Genomic DNA, 16,194 nt, shown 5'->3' with positions numbered 1-16,194 from the left:
GCGTGTTTTTGTTTTTTCACTTTTATTTTGAAAGGGTATATCCGGGGGATGGACTTCGAAACCGAAAGTCAAAACGTCTCTTAAATGATGGGTCATATTTCGTATTGAACTTTGTATTGACTTTATTTTTAAGCGAATTCCTGTCTAATCCCAGGCAATTATGAACAGATTTTGTTTTAAGATCAAAATCCACTGAATGCTTATACTAAAAATGGAGCCCAACGCGGAAGACGACCGGTAATTTTAGCCTCCTAGAGATAACAGCTTAACATGATAATAGTAAGGGGCTGTAACTTGTGTTTAAAACCAACTTTGCATTACCTTTAGTGATTTTCGAGGGGTATACGAGCCATGGTTTTAGATTTCTATATGGAGCTTCCCTGGGAGCCAGACTGATTCTCATTGTATAAAGATCTGACTTCGTAAAGTATTGCAGAAGTGGCTGGGTAGACAAAGATTGGGCAGTCATACGTTTATCAGTTTAAAATGGATTCTCCCTTTGAATAATGTTGACTTTCCTCGTTTCTGTTAATACACTTAAATGGCAACTACTAAGCCCCATCTATTAGAATGTGATGCCATCTGTAAGGAAAACAACACGGATTTTTTTTCTATTTTATTTAATTTATTTTTTTCATTTGTGCAGGTATTCGGATGAGGAGATGAGGAAGAAGCGACAAAGGCCACCCTCCAGTTATGGTTCAATGAAAAGTGACAGCGATGACTTGATGGAGGACACTGGTGCTTCGGGGGCAGATGAAGATGACCAAGAGGAAAGCAAATGTGATGAAGAAGTGGCTGGAGTTTTTAATCGCCCTGGTCCTTTATTACCCCGAGAAGCAGCTGTTTGTGAGGGGACAGGGTAAAAAAAAAACACATAAATTTGACCACATGAAATCATAGGCTATATTTTCTTTTCTCAGTATGAACGTTGTTCTGACTTTATAGGTTGCAGATGAATCGTCCAGTTTCTCCAGAGACAGAGTACACCATGACGACAATGCAGACCAAACCACCTGGAGCATTTGTCATAGAGACCAGGTAGATTTTTATATCTGTGTGTGTTGGCAGACTTTGGTGAGCGGGTAAGGCCGGGATCTTATTTGGCAATTTGTTTCACTTGCTTTTATAGTTAACTTTTTTTTTTTATAACTGCGAGACTGAGAGATTATTATTTAAAGGAACTGTATGTAAGATTTTAACTTCCATAAATGTTACCTATTTGTATCCCCAGATATTTCTAATCAAATACAGCTTTTACTGATAACAATTTTGATAGTGATTTATTTTAAGCTGCAAAAACATTGGACATGATACCCATTTTCTTTGTTAGAATTTGGTGTTTTGTTTATCAAGGCTATTATCCAATCAGGAAGCAGAATGAGCTTCACATAAGTCTCATTTTGGTTGCTAGTTTCACTGTGGAAATCCATCTAAAACTAAAAAACTCTCCGATCTGATTCTTCATTACTTAAACCCCAGCACCTGCAGGCAAGCATAAATCAGTGCTAGTGCAGTCTTTGCAGCTCAGTGAGTGAATTCTGGAGATTCTGAGATTTCACACTAGGCACATGACATAACCACATGACCTTTGCATATAATGAGAAAAACTTGTATGTGTCGTCTCTCTGCGGGCTTGGCACTGGCAACTCAGGTTTTGTTGACTGTAGTAGCTTTTTTTAAACAGTAAGAGTGCAGACTTAAAGGTGCACTTTGTAACTTGTCTGGAGGAGGTCACATCTCCTGGTTAAATAATCCACAGTATGGCATTAATCTTATTGATCTCCATGTCAACAAGATGCCTGCAGGTGACACTATCAGGTTAAGTTACAGCTTAGATCTGTTCAAGATATTTTTAACAGGAAATACAACCCACTGGATGGATGCAAGCTAGAAAAGTTTAATGTCATACTGGTGAACCTTTCATTTGATATAATAAGTAATATAACCCAAAGATTTAAAGTTTGACCCTGCTATAGTGAATAATAATCCACATGTAGCTCATAAGACACTTGTGACCTGCTGAAAATGGTTTTAACAGTCTGCTTTTGGGACCTGTCCCACCAGCAGTAAGCCGTTGCTATGGGCTGTGTTTTCATTCCACCACTTTGAAATGACTGTATTATATATTATGTTTATTTGTATGGTAAGTTAATTTCAAGTGTTCTATTAGTGCTTCTGATATAGAGCAGTTATCTGAAGCTGAAGATGAAGAGGATGAGGATGAGGAAATTTTGATAACCAACTCACCTGAACCACCAGAGCCAGTCGAACTAGAAGTTGAACAGCCAATGGATATGTACGGATACCGGGTTGGATTGCACCCTGAACAGGATCTGCCTCATGTTTTTAAGGTTTGTGTGACCATAGCGACCTAAAAATGCAATCATTAAACATTAAAAATGGTCTTTTCTCCCACAGCATATACAGAAAGCCCTCACAGATCTCAGCAAAGATGAGCTTTACAAGTTTAAGCTGAACTTTCACCAACGACAGTCAGGTTTCACTCTTAAACAAATGTTTGAGGGTGATTTACTCGATTTTGTGGATAGGATTATTGAAATGTTTGGTAAGTCAAAAAATACCTAATCAAAAAATCTGAAAATTAAGTTTATTGTGATAATGTTTCAAATCATCAGGCCAGGACCGTGCTCTTTTAAACACAATAAGTGCCCTTGATAACATCACCAAGAACAAAGAAGCTGAAGAACTACGAGTGAGTTGCAAAAAAGGTAAGAAAACACCTATTTATGACCTATTTATCAAAGACTTCAAATAAAAGCTAAACATGTTCTATTATTTTCCCCTGTAAGCACTGATTCGTTCTAGTCTGAAGCAAGATATAGTTAGAAAATACATGTACATCTTTGAGGGAATACCTCAACCAGGAAAACGCAGTCTTCTGGACGACGTCTATGTTGAGCCAGAGATAGTCCATCTTGCTTGTGGAGGTGTTGGCGCTTCAGATGAGTTGAGATTTCCCCTTCAGTCACCGGTCCAGACTATTCAGACTGACCAAAATATCCGAGTTTCCAATCTGTTCCGATTACAGAAGCCTGATGGTCAGCCTGTACGTACTGTACTGACTTCAGGAATTCCAGGTATCGGCATGACTGTGTCTGTAGGGAAATTTTGTTATGACTGGGCAGAACATCGAGCCAATAAGGTGATTTTTAAAATACAGCTCAGCGTATTACAATCTACAATCTACAGTTCCCCTGTAGATTGTACAGTTTGTAGATTGTAAACCCCCCCCCCCCCCCCCCTTTCTAATGTTTTTTTTTTTTTCTTTTCTTTTCTTTAGGATTTGCAATATGTGATCACACTACCGTTTAGTTCTTTGTGGAATCTAAGAAACAAAACTCTTTCTGCTTCAAATGAAATGTCCATCATAGATGTAATAGAATATCATCATTCTTTGTGTAAAACTAAGAAATATCTAGAAGATGAGAACCTCAAGTTTCTCATCATAATGGACTCATTTGATTGTTACCAAACTGCACTGGACTGGAAGGTAAGTGTTTTTCAGTGGTCTTCTAGGTGGCAACTTGTCTAACTTAAACAGCTGACTTTTCTTACTCTTTAAGTACAGCCTTAATGCTTCTGAAATTGAATTGTTGACTTAATTTTTTAGAATTCTCCCATCATAAAGGAAAGCCACATTCCTGCAAAAGTAGATGATTTGATTGTGAATCTTATCAGAGGCACTCTCCTCCCCGGTGCTCAAGTGTGGATTTTAGGTCGACGGGCCGCGGTCTCCCAGATTCCATCACAATTTATAGATGCTGTAACTGAAGTCCAAGGATTCAAGTATGTAATTTCAATTTTGTATCAGATATAACTATGCCAGTTCTTACCTTTCATATATTTGTATCCTCTAGTAATGAGATGAAAGATGACTACTTGTCCAGACGCTTCAAAAATGCGGAAATGGGATCTAACATTGTAGATCATTATAAAAAACTGCCCACACTCCACATTCTAACCCGGCAGCCGTTCATCTGCTGGATGGTGGCCAGAATCTTTGGTCATAACTTTGATAAAACACAAGATTATGGAAGCTATCCCCCCAAACTGACCCAATTCTATGTAAACACCTTACTTATCCAGACCAACCGCAGACTGCAGTTCTACTATGATAAGGCTGAAAATAACCTGGTGAGGTTTTTAAAATGTTTGTGCGATCATTCAAAATTGATGCATTAAGGTTTTATAATCACTTTCATACTTCATACTTTCATTCTTTGTAATCTTCCCACTTAGAAATGGTCCAATTCTGACAGGCAGATGTTGAGGAACTTGGGGAAGATGGCTCTGAAAATGTTGGAGCAGAACTCTACTACGTTTGATGAGAGGGACATGAAAGAGCACAGTCTAGACGTCACTGATGTTACAGTCTTTTCTGGCCTATGTAGCGAGCTTCCCCCAACCTCTTCAGGAAAAAGAAGATACATTTTTATACACTTAACTTATCAGGTATAAAGTATTTCTGCTGATGTGGTATTACGCATTCCTAACATTTCTTAGCATCAACAATCGATCTAAAAGTCACTTATTTCTCCCAGGAGTTCATGGCTGCTTTGTATGTCTTTACCGTTTTTCACGTGGATTCCAAAAACGTTCTGGAGCAGAGTCGAGGCGTCCTTCAGGTGCCCACTTTCTTCACGTCCAAAACAGCAGCAGAAGTTGTGCAGTCTGCTATAACACGGACTTTTAACTCGCCCCTGGGACAATATGACATGTTTTTGAGATTCCTATGTGGCTTGCTTTCTCCCAACAACAACAAACTACTTAGTGGCAATCTTTACAACCGCAGTAATGAGAGGGCGAATGGCCATGATGAGGTGAGGGTGTTGTTGGAGAGGACGCTACAAACTTGTCCAAGAGATAGGATGGAACACATAAGAGAATGTCTCAGAGAGCTAACCCAGGTCGATGATTAGTTGGTGGTGTACAACCATAGACTGTATACAATAATAATATTGTTTGTGATAAAAAGGGTACACAATTATCATTCATGGGACATTTTATATAATCATGAGAATCACCAACAGAGGTAATCAGTATTTATCTCCAGAATGTGCAGAAAAAAATGTACTTATTCATAATCTTCTCCGCTAAATTATAGTTGTTCTTATTGATGAAGTACAATTATATAAACATTATTATGAATAAGTTTCATATTTAAACATTAAAAATATGATGACATTTTTAAACTGTCAACAACTTAATTACCATGATATAATCGTTAATCACAATTATTTTGGTCATCATGATAATATAATCGTAACACCAAATTCCAATATCGTCCCATGCCTGCTGTACATATTCTTTATACAGTCTATGTGTACAACACCTGGAGGCAAATTCACTATGTTACGCATATTTCTCTATCCTTAAGTTATTCTACAGGTGAATGGGTTGATGACATACCGTATTTTGTCTTTCATTGAGTTTGCAGTTGTGTTTCAAGTGAGCTCACTAATATGTTTTTGGGGAGATTAGAAATATGTTTTTAAGCAATGCAATACAATTTTGCACACTTATTGTTTACAAAAAATATGAAAAATGTTTTTTGTCCCTTTTGTTATGGATGAAAAGATACAAGCTGATTGAATTTTTCATAACTTTATATATTTTTTTTTGTGATGCTAAGGAAATGAGAGGTAGGGAGAAACAGTCATGTGTTTGTTGCCATTATAACCCGGTTTAGACTACTAATAAATTGGTTTAATGTAGCCCTGTGTGTTGTTTAATCAGTCATTCAAACCTGACCTAATTAAAATGTCATATTGTAATCTGCATAGAAAAGATTTACAGATTAATGATTCAGGTTATCAGGGTTTTACAAAGTGTTTTTGTGTGTGTGTTAAATTTATCAGTTTTATCTATTGTAGACTTTGCAAATCCTTTTGTGACCTAATGTAATTCACCAGTCACTGTAGATCTGCGTTATAGATGTGAGCCAAGTGTCTGATGTCATGGATCTGCCCAACAGATGAATTCAATTTTGATTCACTTTAACTGAAATCTGAACGGTCTTGTGTTTGTATTATTTTTTATTATTTTGCTTGGTACCGTCCATCCTATATGAATTTTTTATTGCTGGTTTATGTGAGTGTTGAAAAAACATGATTACCATTTTAAAATACAAGGACAAGACCTAATACCTCTTTTAAAACAAATGCTATACACTTTTAATGAGTCTATTATTTTACACTTTGAATTGTCCAATAGTCCAAAGTGGGTAGTCTCTTCATGCTGGTGATGTGAGCGTAATGGCAGCCGCATGGACTGTGAATGAGGCTATGCTGATTTGACGCTTGACTTCATCCCAGGACTTCTCTGGATCAGCTGCATTTTCTATGTCAAACAATGCATCATAGATTCCCGGGAAAGACTCGCCGGCATACTTGTTGTGGCTACTGGGAGCGAAAATCACATGCCTAAAACACAAAAAAACAAGTTAAATTGTAAAATGACAATGAAAATATCACGCTTTTTTAAAACACTAAACAATAAGATGATTTACTTGCCTGTAAAATGGTCTGCCTGGTAAACCTAAAGGGTCTATGAATGCACGCTCCAAGTACATGAGCTGGTCATTCACGATTCGAACCTGCAAAGGACTATGCATGGAAATGTATGACGAATAGACTCTGACAAACAGACTCTTTAACATTTAAATACATTCTCTATTACACAATGGTGGCATCTAGGGGCAAAAGTGAAGTGGAACATAATGCTATTTCACTAAAGAAAGAGGGTTTGACAAATGAAAACCACTCATACAAGTAACATCAGAGCCAGATTTAAAGACATACATGGTTTATTTAACAGTAGATCATTAGAGACATTATTTAGCATTTTTAGTGGATTCTTATAGCCCTGTTAAACACTAACACAAATGAAACAACCCTGGAAATACTTAAAACCATTAGTGCTTTGATCACAGTTTCATATTATACAGTAGGCTACTTACTCTGCTTTATTCAAAGACTGTAACCTCTCATGGAAGCTGTCGGCTGCTGCTGTGAAGTTTGTCACCGCTGAAAAAAGTGAAACTTGGAACAAAAAAAAAAAGTTAAAAACCTGAATTTCATTTTTTCCAAATTCCAAACTAAAGGTTCTGATGTTTGCATTTTTTTATTGCTGAATTTTACTTCAGTGGAAAGACTCTGCAATTACCTCCCATGCACAATGGATGAAAGGCATAATGTCCTGTATGGATTTAGAGAAAATTTGATATACTGTTCGTGGATCAGAGACAAAATTTTATAAACTATGGCCTTTCCCCTCTTCCTCCCCTTTTCATTATCATTTTATTTATTATTACACAGCTTTAAAATTATATGTATTATTGTATTGTATTATTTGTATTTAGTTTAACAACAATAACAACAACAACAACAACAACAATAATAATAATAATAATAATAATAATAACACTTTTTTCATATGTATGTCTTATTTCTGTTCTGTGCAGCTGTGGTTTGTTGTTTTATGTGCGTGGGGGGGGGGGGGGATAATTTTGTTATTTGTTATTTGGGGGGAAAAAAAGTTAAAGTATTGTACACTTCATTGATACTTTGTTTAATAAAAAGACATTTGAAAAAAACAAAATTTCCTCTCTGATTGAAAGAAATAAAACTTACCAAATGACACTCCATATTTCTGCATTTGCTCTAGGTGTCTTTCAGCGATTTGCGAGATGCTCACTGCATACATACTGAGTGAGTTTGCATATTCGTTGACACTGAGAGGTAGGACCACGGAATCAGCCAATGAAAATATCAGCCCTCCACGGACCCGAGCCACTGCTTCAAGTCGTCTGAAGGAGGGGTCGTAGAACTTCTCCACAATCTCAAAAGTTTCATACACACTGTGGTAAACTGGATAACTGCTGTAGCGTTCGGTTTTCTGACACAGATAGAAAAGAACACTGGTTTAGACAAAACACACTTTAAGTTAGCTTTTACATTATTGTCCAAATGATCTCACCCAACCTTATTTTTGGTGTATCTGGCTCGACCGGCAGCAATTCCAAGACGGATGAAGTAAGCCTCAAAGTCACTGCCAGAACCCAACTTACTTATTCTACAAAAGAAAGATCTAGTTAGCTGTAGACTACACTTTAATGTATCATAGACTATGGCTATGATACATTATGCATTCAATAGATTTTAGTCTACACTGCAAATTAAGCTTCGATACATTTAGAGAGAAATATACTGATTTTTTTTCTTTTTTATTACTTATTTTTTTGTTTAAGATGGAAATGAAAAGGAGCAGAATAAAGTATAAACATGTTATATTACCTCCTTTTCACACCAAAAACATTAACAGTTCCATTTCTGCAATCTGCAACAGCTGCATTTACAAGGGGCTTATTAAAGTGACATCAGGCCTGTCACAATAATCACTATATCAACTTATCATTCAATATATGATAGCTGCAGCAATATATTTTGGGGCTCAATATGCATAATGTGTACATTTTTTTTGTAAAAGTGAGGAGGTTTTAGATATCTTTGTTGTAATATGATACAATTTGTGCTGTAAAAGGTTGAATAAATAGTAATAAACTTCTGTTGCTAGTTATCGCGTCATTCTACCATTTATTTATTGATACTGTCTATTTAAAAATGGTGTACTAGAATGATCCTGCTTTGTGTCAATGGCTTAAAACTGTTTGAATATTATCGTCTGGACCCTCCCTGCTGCTGTTTTCCGTCTTGTCTCCCCCTCCCTTTCAGTGTTGTCTCTCCTTCCAGCTGGGCGTCGGCTTACCTGATCTGACAGCTGGCACAACTGGATCCAATTTCTCTCTTTACCTGCGATATAAGCCTGTTTTTTCATCCCCTCCTCGCCAGTTCGCTGTTGATACTTCTCTAGTTTGTTCATGCGTTTGGTGCCACAAGACAAGTTTTGTATTATAATTTGTTCTGTGGCCAGGTGCCTCTGTTGTTTTTAGAAGCTGCCTCCCTGTCCCCTCGCCTGTCTACCTGCCGGCCTGTCCCGTACCTGCCCTGCCTGCACCTCTGGACCCTCCAACCTGATACTTACCACATTTACCTGATTACTAGCATGGACATTAATAAAAAGTTGATCTACTTACCAATTGTATGCTGCTTTTGTGTCCTAAGTAAAACTATGACAATCATTTAACGCAGCAACCATAGCAATTGTGCATCAAAATGTGTTATCGTGCCAGGCCCATGTGACATTACACAATATTAAGAAATAATTGACACAAAAGGACAGTTCCTCTCTTAACACATGATATACTTGAATATGAGTTAACATATGCGGCCACGAGAACCCCACATGTATTTGTACCTGGGTGCGTCACGGTTGTCGGTCCAATTGTCTCTTTTATGCCAGCTTTCATATAAAGACATTCCCTCTTCTCCTTCCTCTGGACTGCCAATCTACACAATATAGATGTTTTACAGAAAGTATATAGTATGTGCACTGTTTTACCCACTCTTTTCATCTTACCTGTTTTGTAATGTCATATACAAGTGTGTGAAGAGAGGGTGTGCAGTCTACCCTCAATGTATACATACCTAAGACAAAAACACAAAAATGCTAGTTTATTTTGTATAAATAAAAAAATACTGTAAGTTGATTTAAATGTAACAGCAAATAATACCGTCTTTGGAAGTCAGTAAGAGATAGAGGCTTTGAAAAATGTACATAAATAGACCATAATAGCAGAAAAATATGGATATAAATAAAAAGAATAATGTGCGTAAACATTTGTGCCAATATTTGACACACATTTTATTTTAAAAGAAGGCAAAAAATCTGTTGTGCATTTCAATTACCTTCTATAGCAGAGTCAGCATTGATATAAGCCACAGCTCTCTCTTGGAGCAGTTTGGCATTGTCCTATAAGAGAAAATTTAAGAGTCTGAAAGATGGCATCGCAACATAAACATGAATTTGAAATACAGTATTACCTCAGCCCATTCTGTTGATCCCTGGAGACCAAATTCCTCTGCATCCCAGCTGGCAAATATTATAGTTCTCCTAGGTCTCCATCCTTCATGCAGAAACAACAAATTGGAAAAACATCAACTCAAACATATTAAATGAAATATCAGTTACCTTTGCCGAGCAGGAGGCCGGCGCTCCTCACAGTTTCGTGGACTACTGCTGCACCGGACATGGGGTCGATGCCTCCAAAGACCCAGGCATCTCTGTGTCCACCCAAAATAATGTATCTGTCTTTGCACAACCATAAACAAAGCAAATTAGTCTAGTCCAAGTTTAATATTTTTCATTCTCAGCATTAGCGCTACATAAAAGATCTCGATGCTTTACCTGGTTCAAGAGCGCCCCTGATCTTGCCAATGACATTGTAGATCCTCGTTACTTGATTGTTGGTGTGGATGTTTAAACGCACCGAACTTCAAATAGAATCAGAAAAATTCAACTTATTATTATCAAGAAATTTTGATTTGTTATCTCTGACTTTGCAGACAGTTTCAAGAGCGACTATAAGACAACTGACATGCTCAGACCAAAAAACGACTTGATAAATATGCCTTTGTAAGTCCGTCAAATGAGGTTTACAAGTTTTTGTAGTCATTGATGAATCCTGGTCCAGTTCTGTATGAGACATTCAGAGCTCCCTTCCAGTTGTTGGTTGGAATCTGTCCTCCCATGTTCCTGTTAGTAAATTACATTTGTTTTGTCTCAACAGTAATACACAGAAACCTTCCATCCAATGATAAAATTTTAAAAAATGTGTAACTAACTTTAACAAGTAAATTGCATCATGGTACCCAATGGGATGCACAGGGATTTTGGGTAGTCCAACTCCTTCCTCAAGTTTATATCTGTATGTGTATTCTGTGAGGTAAGTGGTTAGATGACATAAATTACTTAATAATATAGCAATTTTAACATTTTGGAGGCTTACTGAGAATTTAAAAAGAGTTTACCTTTTGCAGGGTACCCGGGTGTGAGGGGGTCACCTGCTCCATTTAAGTTCAGCACGTTTCCTCTTTGAGCTCCTCCACCGGGCAAGTTCCAGCCTTCTGGGTAAGTCTAAATATTTTACATAAAAATAAAGAATACACTGCACTGTGTATTTCTCTACATATTTAAAATTATTAAAAGAGAACAGATTATTTCTTGGCCAAGGGTTATGTTCTCATTTTACTACAGTATTATGGGAATGCACACATATATAAGTTTATTGTATCTACAAACAATATGAATACCAAATACATTAAAAAAAATTCTGCTGTACAAGTTAACCTTCTTGATTTGTATGATTTCTTAGCCTACATGTCTTATGTGTATCAATGCACTTTTGATTTAGTGTTAGTAGTCTTTATATGTTTAGTATTGATCCAGGTAGGTATGTGGTATTATTGTTTTTACTGGTATTACTGGATTTAGGGAAACAAAAACAAATATTGTCAAAACAAGCTTTGTTCCCTATTCACCAAAAATGAACCTTTTAAAATTGTCAATATAAATTCTGTGTTTTAGTACCTTTTTTTTACTTTTTTTTTTTTTTTTACAGCTGTTGCAACACAGAAATTTCCTCTTTGTGGGCCAAATATCTTATCTCAGGATACTCAAATTAGCAAGTACTTGGTACTACTTTAGAAATATGGATATTAAAGTTATCATTAAAGTGTCACTAACCCTCCAAGTTGAAGACACTCACCTGTACTCCATCAGCGCAATAATCTGCTGGGTCAGAAAACATGATGATGCCTTTTGCTCCTGATAACATGGCATTTTTCACCTGGTAGAGAGACACTAATTTAGTTATTTATGGCTTTGTTTTTTTACTGCTGGGTTCAAATGTAAAATTCCATACCTTATTGCCCCGAAATATTTTTCCATATCTGACTATTACAATTTTTCCTGTTACATTTATTCCCATTTGTCTCTCCAGCTTGAAAAAGTCTTCTGTCCTGCCATAATTGACATAGACTAACTCACCCTATGGTAGAGACATACAGTTAATCCACATATTGCATTATTGTTTTGATCAATCTGAAAAGGCTCACCTCTGGTTGTCCTTTAGCTGAAAATGCATTGTATGGGGGCACAATGTCTGAAACGTCTTCATAGCCTTCTGGAACAGGCTCAGCCAAAGATGTTTTGAAAATCTGCAAACATAAGCCTTAGTTGCCAAGTTCAAAGTAGTTTCCAGTGGCCTACTTATTTATCTCACTACATGGTTATAAAATAGACTTTGGACTTCCCCAGGCTATATAGTTGATGTTGTTGCCTACCTCATTCCCCAGTGAATCCACTATGGAGATGTAATTTGGCTGTGTTTTGTTGGGATAGGACAGCAGGACATCATAGTGCACCAGATCCACAGAGTCCAGCCCGAAGTCCTGCCACTCTTTCTGGATCTGCTTGGCATACTTCAAGTTCTGCTCTGTTCCAGCCAAGTGGGGGAGCTGGGTGAATGTCCTACATGAAGAATAATTGTTATAATTGATGATGAAACTTTAATTTACCTTGTTATAACTGGAAGAATATGATTGTTTTCCATTTCAGATAAGTTGACCTTAAGGAATTCTTCTTCTTGCTGGACATTTTTTGCATACAAAATTACAATAGTTTCAAAAAGTAAACTGTTGTAGCATTTACCTCAGATGCCTTCTTATGTTTTCTGCCTTCATTTCTTCTAAAAACTCCTTCAGGAACTTGCTGGAGTCTTTTTGCTTTTCACTGTTTGGATGTTCAGGCTTTGCAAACCAGCCTTGGGTAAAAGATGGGTTATTATAACACAGTTTGAAAGTAATTGTTGAAAGGGCAGGCACAAATTGTTCAAATATGATCATGTTTTGTCCAGGGTGAAGACAGTGAAGGTCATGGGGGAGGGGCTAAAAATGGGGAAACTTTTGAAAAACTCAAATTAATTTGGTTTACTGCAGAAATGAGAATTAAGTGAAAATTATTTTCACTTTCATTTTTGTAAAAAAGGGTCATTACAGTTTATAACAGATACACAAATTTCCAGAACACACCCACATTTCTACAAAACTTCTCACGCCTCCAAAATTAGTCTGATTGGGATGAAACTCACATATGTCTAAAAACTGTGAACTGTGTAATTTTACTGATAGAGGGTCCCCAACCTGTCTCAAAAGGAGATGGCATTAAACATATCAATCTAGCATTTATTTATTCATTTATTTACATGTGTTTGTATTGAAAACAAATATATGTAAATCATGCATTCTTTCTGTGAGTGACCTGCAACTTGGCCCGGGGACGTTACCTCATTGTCCCCAAAGAGATATCTAAGTAATGCCATACTGGGCAGCATTTTAAGCAAAGAATTAACATCTCCATGGAGACAAGAAAGTCATTCCCAGAAAATTTACATTGTGTAATTTTAGTGGAACACGTGTAAGAAAGTTGACGTAATAATAATAAAAAAAAAACAGCATAGAAAGTATGCGCTAAAGTACTTCTGTGTATGGATGTGAAATGTGACTAAGGGGTGATAGCAAAGCCTACTGACACATATCGCCTAAGTTAAAGTGAGACTGTACAAGTGAAATGTAAACTTACCTATGATAAATCCAAAAAAGAAAAGTCCCATAACAATCATTGTCAAAAAAATCCATTGTAATAACTGACTTTTTGTTCCCATTTTAAGACCTTCCAGCAAGCGTCCAGTCTCCCCAGAGTGCCTGCACAGAGATAGAGAATAATTTGTTTATGTAGTGCTCAGTAAGAGACTGGAGAGAAGACCAAGAGGGAGGGGAAAAGAGGGAGAAAGAGGGGGAGGGGGCAATAACACAGCCTTCCAATGAGTGCACTGAAGTGACAAGTGTGTTATCAGGCATACAAAGCTGTTCATTACAGCCCAGTGTGGTCAATGGAATGGTAAGTACTGTGCACCTTGGCCGCCGCACTGCTGAGTCAGTACAGTGAACAAAACTATTAGAGTCTAATGTTACTGTAACCACTGTTGCAGCAAAGGTAGAAGTCAAGTAGTCATGCTTCATTTTTGAAAATAGAAGTCAAGTAGTCATGCTTCATATATAGAAAATAGAAGTTAAGTAGTCATGCTTCATTGTAATGTAGCTAGTCCATTACATAGGCCTAAACTTAAAGCCAACAGGTAAAAATAACAATATGCAAATAAGTTTAAAATGTTTATTGATTGGTTGGAGTGGTTGTGTAGGTAAAGGTGGCCTGTAACAAAAGACATGAATAAGTGTATCAGCCAATTGATTGCAACTAAATTGTTTGAATTCCTACTTAACTATGTTGTCTCTCATCTTAGGTGTTCTGGCCAAATGAGTCCCCTGGCCACAGGAGCACCTTAATGAGGTTCCGGGGCAGACAACTGTGAGCTGAGGAGGAGGGGTGTCCAAATATTTTAGCTTTTTGTATCTACTTTGTTTTCTACAGTTAACACTGGTAAATTAATATAAAGCTCTATTTTAATAACACATTTGATTGAATGAAGATTAACACTGTTTTGCTAAAGATAACTTTTAACAATATTAGTGGATTTGCTGGAATTTACCTGTGCTGCAGTGTGGGAGTAACCAATTAAGGGAGGTTGGCTCTATAAAAGGAGCCAGACTCCCTCTGCTCCAAGAGGGTGCTGTGTGTGCAAGCTGTTACTGCCAGGCTGGTTTTAAATTTTGCTGTTAGAACTAAATGCACTTGGGTCTGGACTGGACAAATCGTCTCAGCTCTGCTCTGTTCCTCATCAAAACTCCTAAGGTTGCTATCCGGGCGATTACATTCATATGTAGAACATAAAAGTCACATAGTTATCCTTCATATATAAAATAGAAGTTAAGTAGTCATCCTTCATATACAGAAAACATGTTATGTATCTAGCCTAATGTGAAAACAAATGATTTTTTTTGCAAATATAAAGAATTAAGACAAAAGATACATCTAGAAAGGCAAGGCAACTATTATGCTCCATATTAGTAATCCAAAGTGTAAAACTTAAACAGCAGTATTGGTACCTGTTGCAGGTCGGACTGGTGTTTCTGGTTTCACAAAAAGGTCATAAAATAAATAAATAAATAAAACTTTGTTGTCCCATAATCTACATTTATTTACCCTCAGTCAACTAAAATGTAGACAAAAGTTACAGCTGTAAAAAAAAGGGGGGTTTTCATATTTACATCACTTAAAGAGTTTTATATCATTACGTGATAATTGTGCTCATATTTTAGTCAATACCTATAATATTTTATTGAGAAAACATTACTATTATAGTAGTATGTTTTGGAAACATAAATTCAAACTCACCTCAGCAGAACGATCTCCAACGTTTCACCACAGACTTCTGACCTTTGCAGTCCAGTCCACTTTATACCCTTTTGTGATTTGCATTCTTAATCCTCACTCAATAAAAAATAAAATGATTATTTCTCAAAATCAAAGTATAAAATTTCTCACACTTGTATCACACCTTGTGTTGTGTGAACAGCTGTATGTGCTTTGCTTCGCTTAGGTTTCAAGCTGTGGGACACTCTCCTCCCTCAGGAATTTAGGGAGGACTCAGTCCACAGCTCAGGACACCCAGGCTCTTTTTCTCCCAGCGACCCGCTATTTCACCTGTGGATACATTGGTGACATCATTTTCCCACCCGAGAAGCTATTGTCTTATAAGAAAAAAATATATGATTATAAAATACTCCACAGAAGCAGTTAACATATCATCCATACATTATAATTACTACAATCTAGTTTGGACCTCTTTTTAAAAACTCCTGGGGACCCCCTTAGAATCTTTGGGAACCCAGATTTGGGATCTCAATACCTAGGCTGGGAATGACAGTAACTACTTAAATATAGACCTGTAGCATTTAGTAATACCAGGCCCAATAAAATATGATCCATATGTAACAATTATCAACTTAGAATAACATTTAACATTTTCATTCCCCACATACAGAAAAGAATACAAGGGAATTAAGGTATTTTACTTGATTGCAAAACACTTGACCAACTACATTTTTAAAAACTTGTGTGAACGGGGTTAGGTCCACTCTTAACTCAGTGTCTATGGTGTATGCTGTTTATACATTTTGAAGTTGGCTGCAATTCTTAAAAGCTTAGAAACGCAGCCTAAACTCGTGTCAGCCTGATGTTCAAATAGAGCCAATGCAATATAAATTTAAGAGCTTTTAGCCAAAACAGTGTTCCCTCATCAGTGTGATCATG

General features: G+C 36.8%; 2 protein-coding genes across 2 annotated transcripts; one reads left to right on the top strand and one right to left on the bottom strand.

The window, feature by feature from the left end:
* Nucleotides 1–33: 33 nt before the first annotated feature.
* nlrc3l (NLR family, CARD domain containing 3-like) lies at nucleotides 34–5,732 on the top strand. Its single transcript, XM_033977226.2, has 12 exons — nucleotides 34–237; nucleotides 647–862; nucleotides 949–1,041; nucleotides 2,174–2,354; nucleotides 2,422–2,569; nucleotides 2,640–2,732; nucleotides 2,814–3,166; nucleotides 3,305–3,514; nucleotides 3,635–3,810; nucleotides 3,882–4,158; nucleotides 4,264–4,476; nucleotides 4,566–5,732. Exons 1-12 carry the CDS (start codon nucleotides 197–199, stop codon nucleotides 4,941–4,943), a joined length of 2,379 nt encoding a protein of 792 aa, XP_033833117.1. The 5' UTR covers nucleotides 34–196; the 3' UTR covers nucleotides 4,944–5,732.
* A 54-nt stretch (nucleotides 5,733–5,786) lies between these two features.
* naalad2 (N-acetylated alpha-linked acidic dipeptidase 2) lies at nucleotides 5,787–15,449 on the bottom strand. The gene is made up of 21 exons (XM_033977447.2): nucleotides 15,277–15,449; nucleotides 13,564–13,685; nucleotides 12,634–12,745; nucleotides 12,267–12,453; nucleotides 12,039–12,140; nucleotides 11,846–11,971; nucleotides 11,690–11,770; nucleotides 10,953–11,058; nucleotides 10,767–10,860; nucleotides 10,582–10,677; nucleotides 10,330–10,415; nucleotides 10,114–10,233; nucleotides 9,966–10,048; nucleotides 9,831–9,894; nucleotides 9,502–9,569; nucleotides 9,340–9,431; nucleotides 8,007–8,097; nucleotides 7,656–7,920; nucleotides 6,983–7,064; nucleotides 6,537–6,629; nucleotides 5,787–6,446 (listed from the first exon to the last, which is right to left on the bottom strand). The coding sequence occupies exons 2-21, from the start codon at nucleotides 13,643–13,645 to the stop codon at nucleotides 6,257–6,259; spliced, it is 2,220 nt and encodes a 739-aa protein (XP_033833338.1). The 5' UTR covers nucleotides 13,646–13,685; nucleotides 15,277–15,449; the 3' UTR covers nucleotides 5,787–6,256.
* Nucleotides 15,450–16,194: the final 745 nt, after the last annotated feature.

Source organism: Periophthalmus magnuspinnatus, chromosome 13 (assembly GCF_009829125.3).
Source record: "Periophthalmus magnuspinnatus isolate fPerMag1 chromosome 13, fPerMag1.2.pri, whole genome shotgun sequence".
Taxonomy (NCBI): domain Eukaryota; kingdom Metazoa; phylum Chordata; class Actinopteri; order Gobiiformes; family Gobiidae; genus Periophthalmus; species Periophthalmus magnuspinnatus.
The sequence above is the reverse complement of the archived record's forward strand: the minus strand, read 5'-3'. Positions and strand labels throughout refer to the sequence as shown.

Excerpts from the sequence above, each read along its gene's own strand:
- nlrc3l (XM_033977226.2), top strand. The coding sequence starts at position 197 with ATGCTTATACTAAAAATGGAGCCCAACGCGGAAGACGACCG. Across the intron at positions 238-646 it reads CCCAACGCGGAAGACGACCG|GTATTCGGATGAGGAGATGA; the intron begins GTAATTTTAGCC and ends TCATTTGTGCAG. Across the intron at positions 1,042-2,173 it reads GCATTTGTCATAGAGACCAG|TGCTTCTGATATAGAGCAGT; the intron begins GTAGATTTTTAT and ends GTGTTCTATTAG.
- naalad2 (XM_033977447.2), bottom strand. The coding sequence starts at position 13,645 with ATGGGAACAAAAAGTCAGTTATTACAATGGATTTTTTTGACAATGATT. Across the intron at positions 7,921-8,006 it reads CCAGATACACCAAAAATAAG|AAAACCGAACGCTACAGCAG; the intron begins GTTGGGTGAGAT and ends TATCTGTGTCAG. Across the intron at positions 6,447-6,536 it reads CCAGGCAGACCATTTTACAG|GCATGTGATTTTCGCTCCCA; the intron begins GCAAGTAAATCA and ends TTTGTGTTTTAG.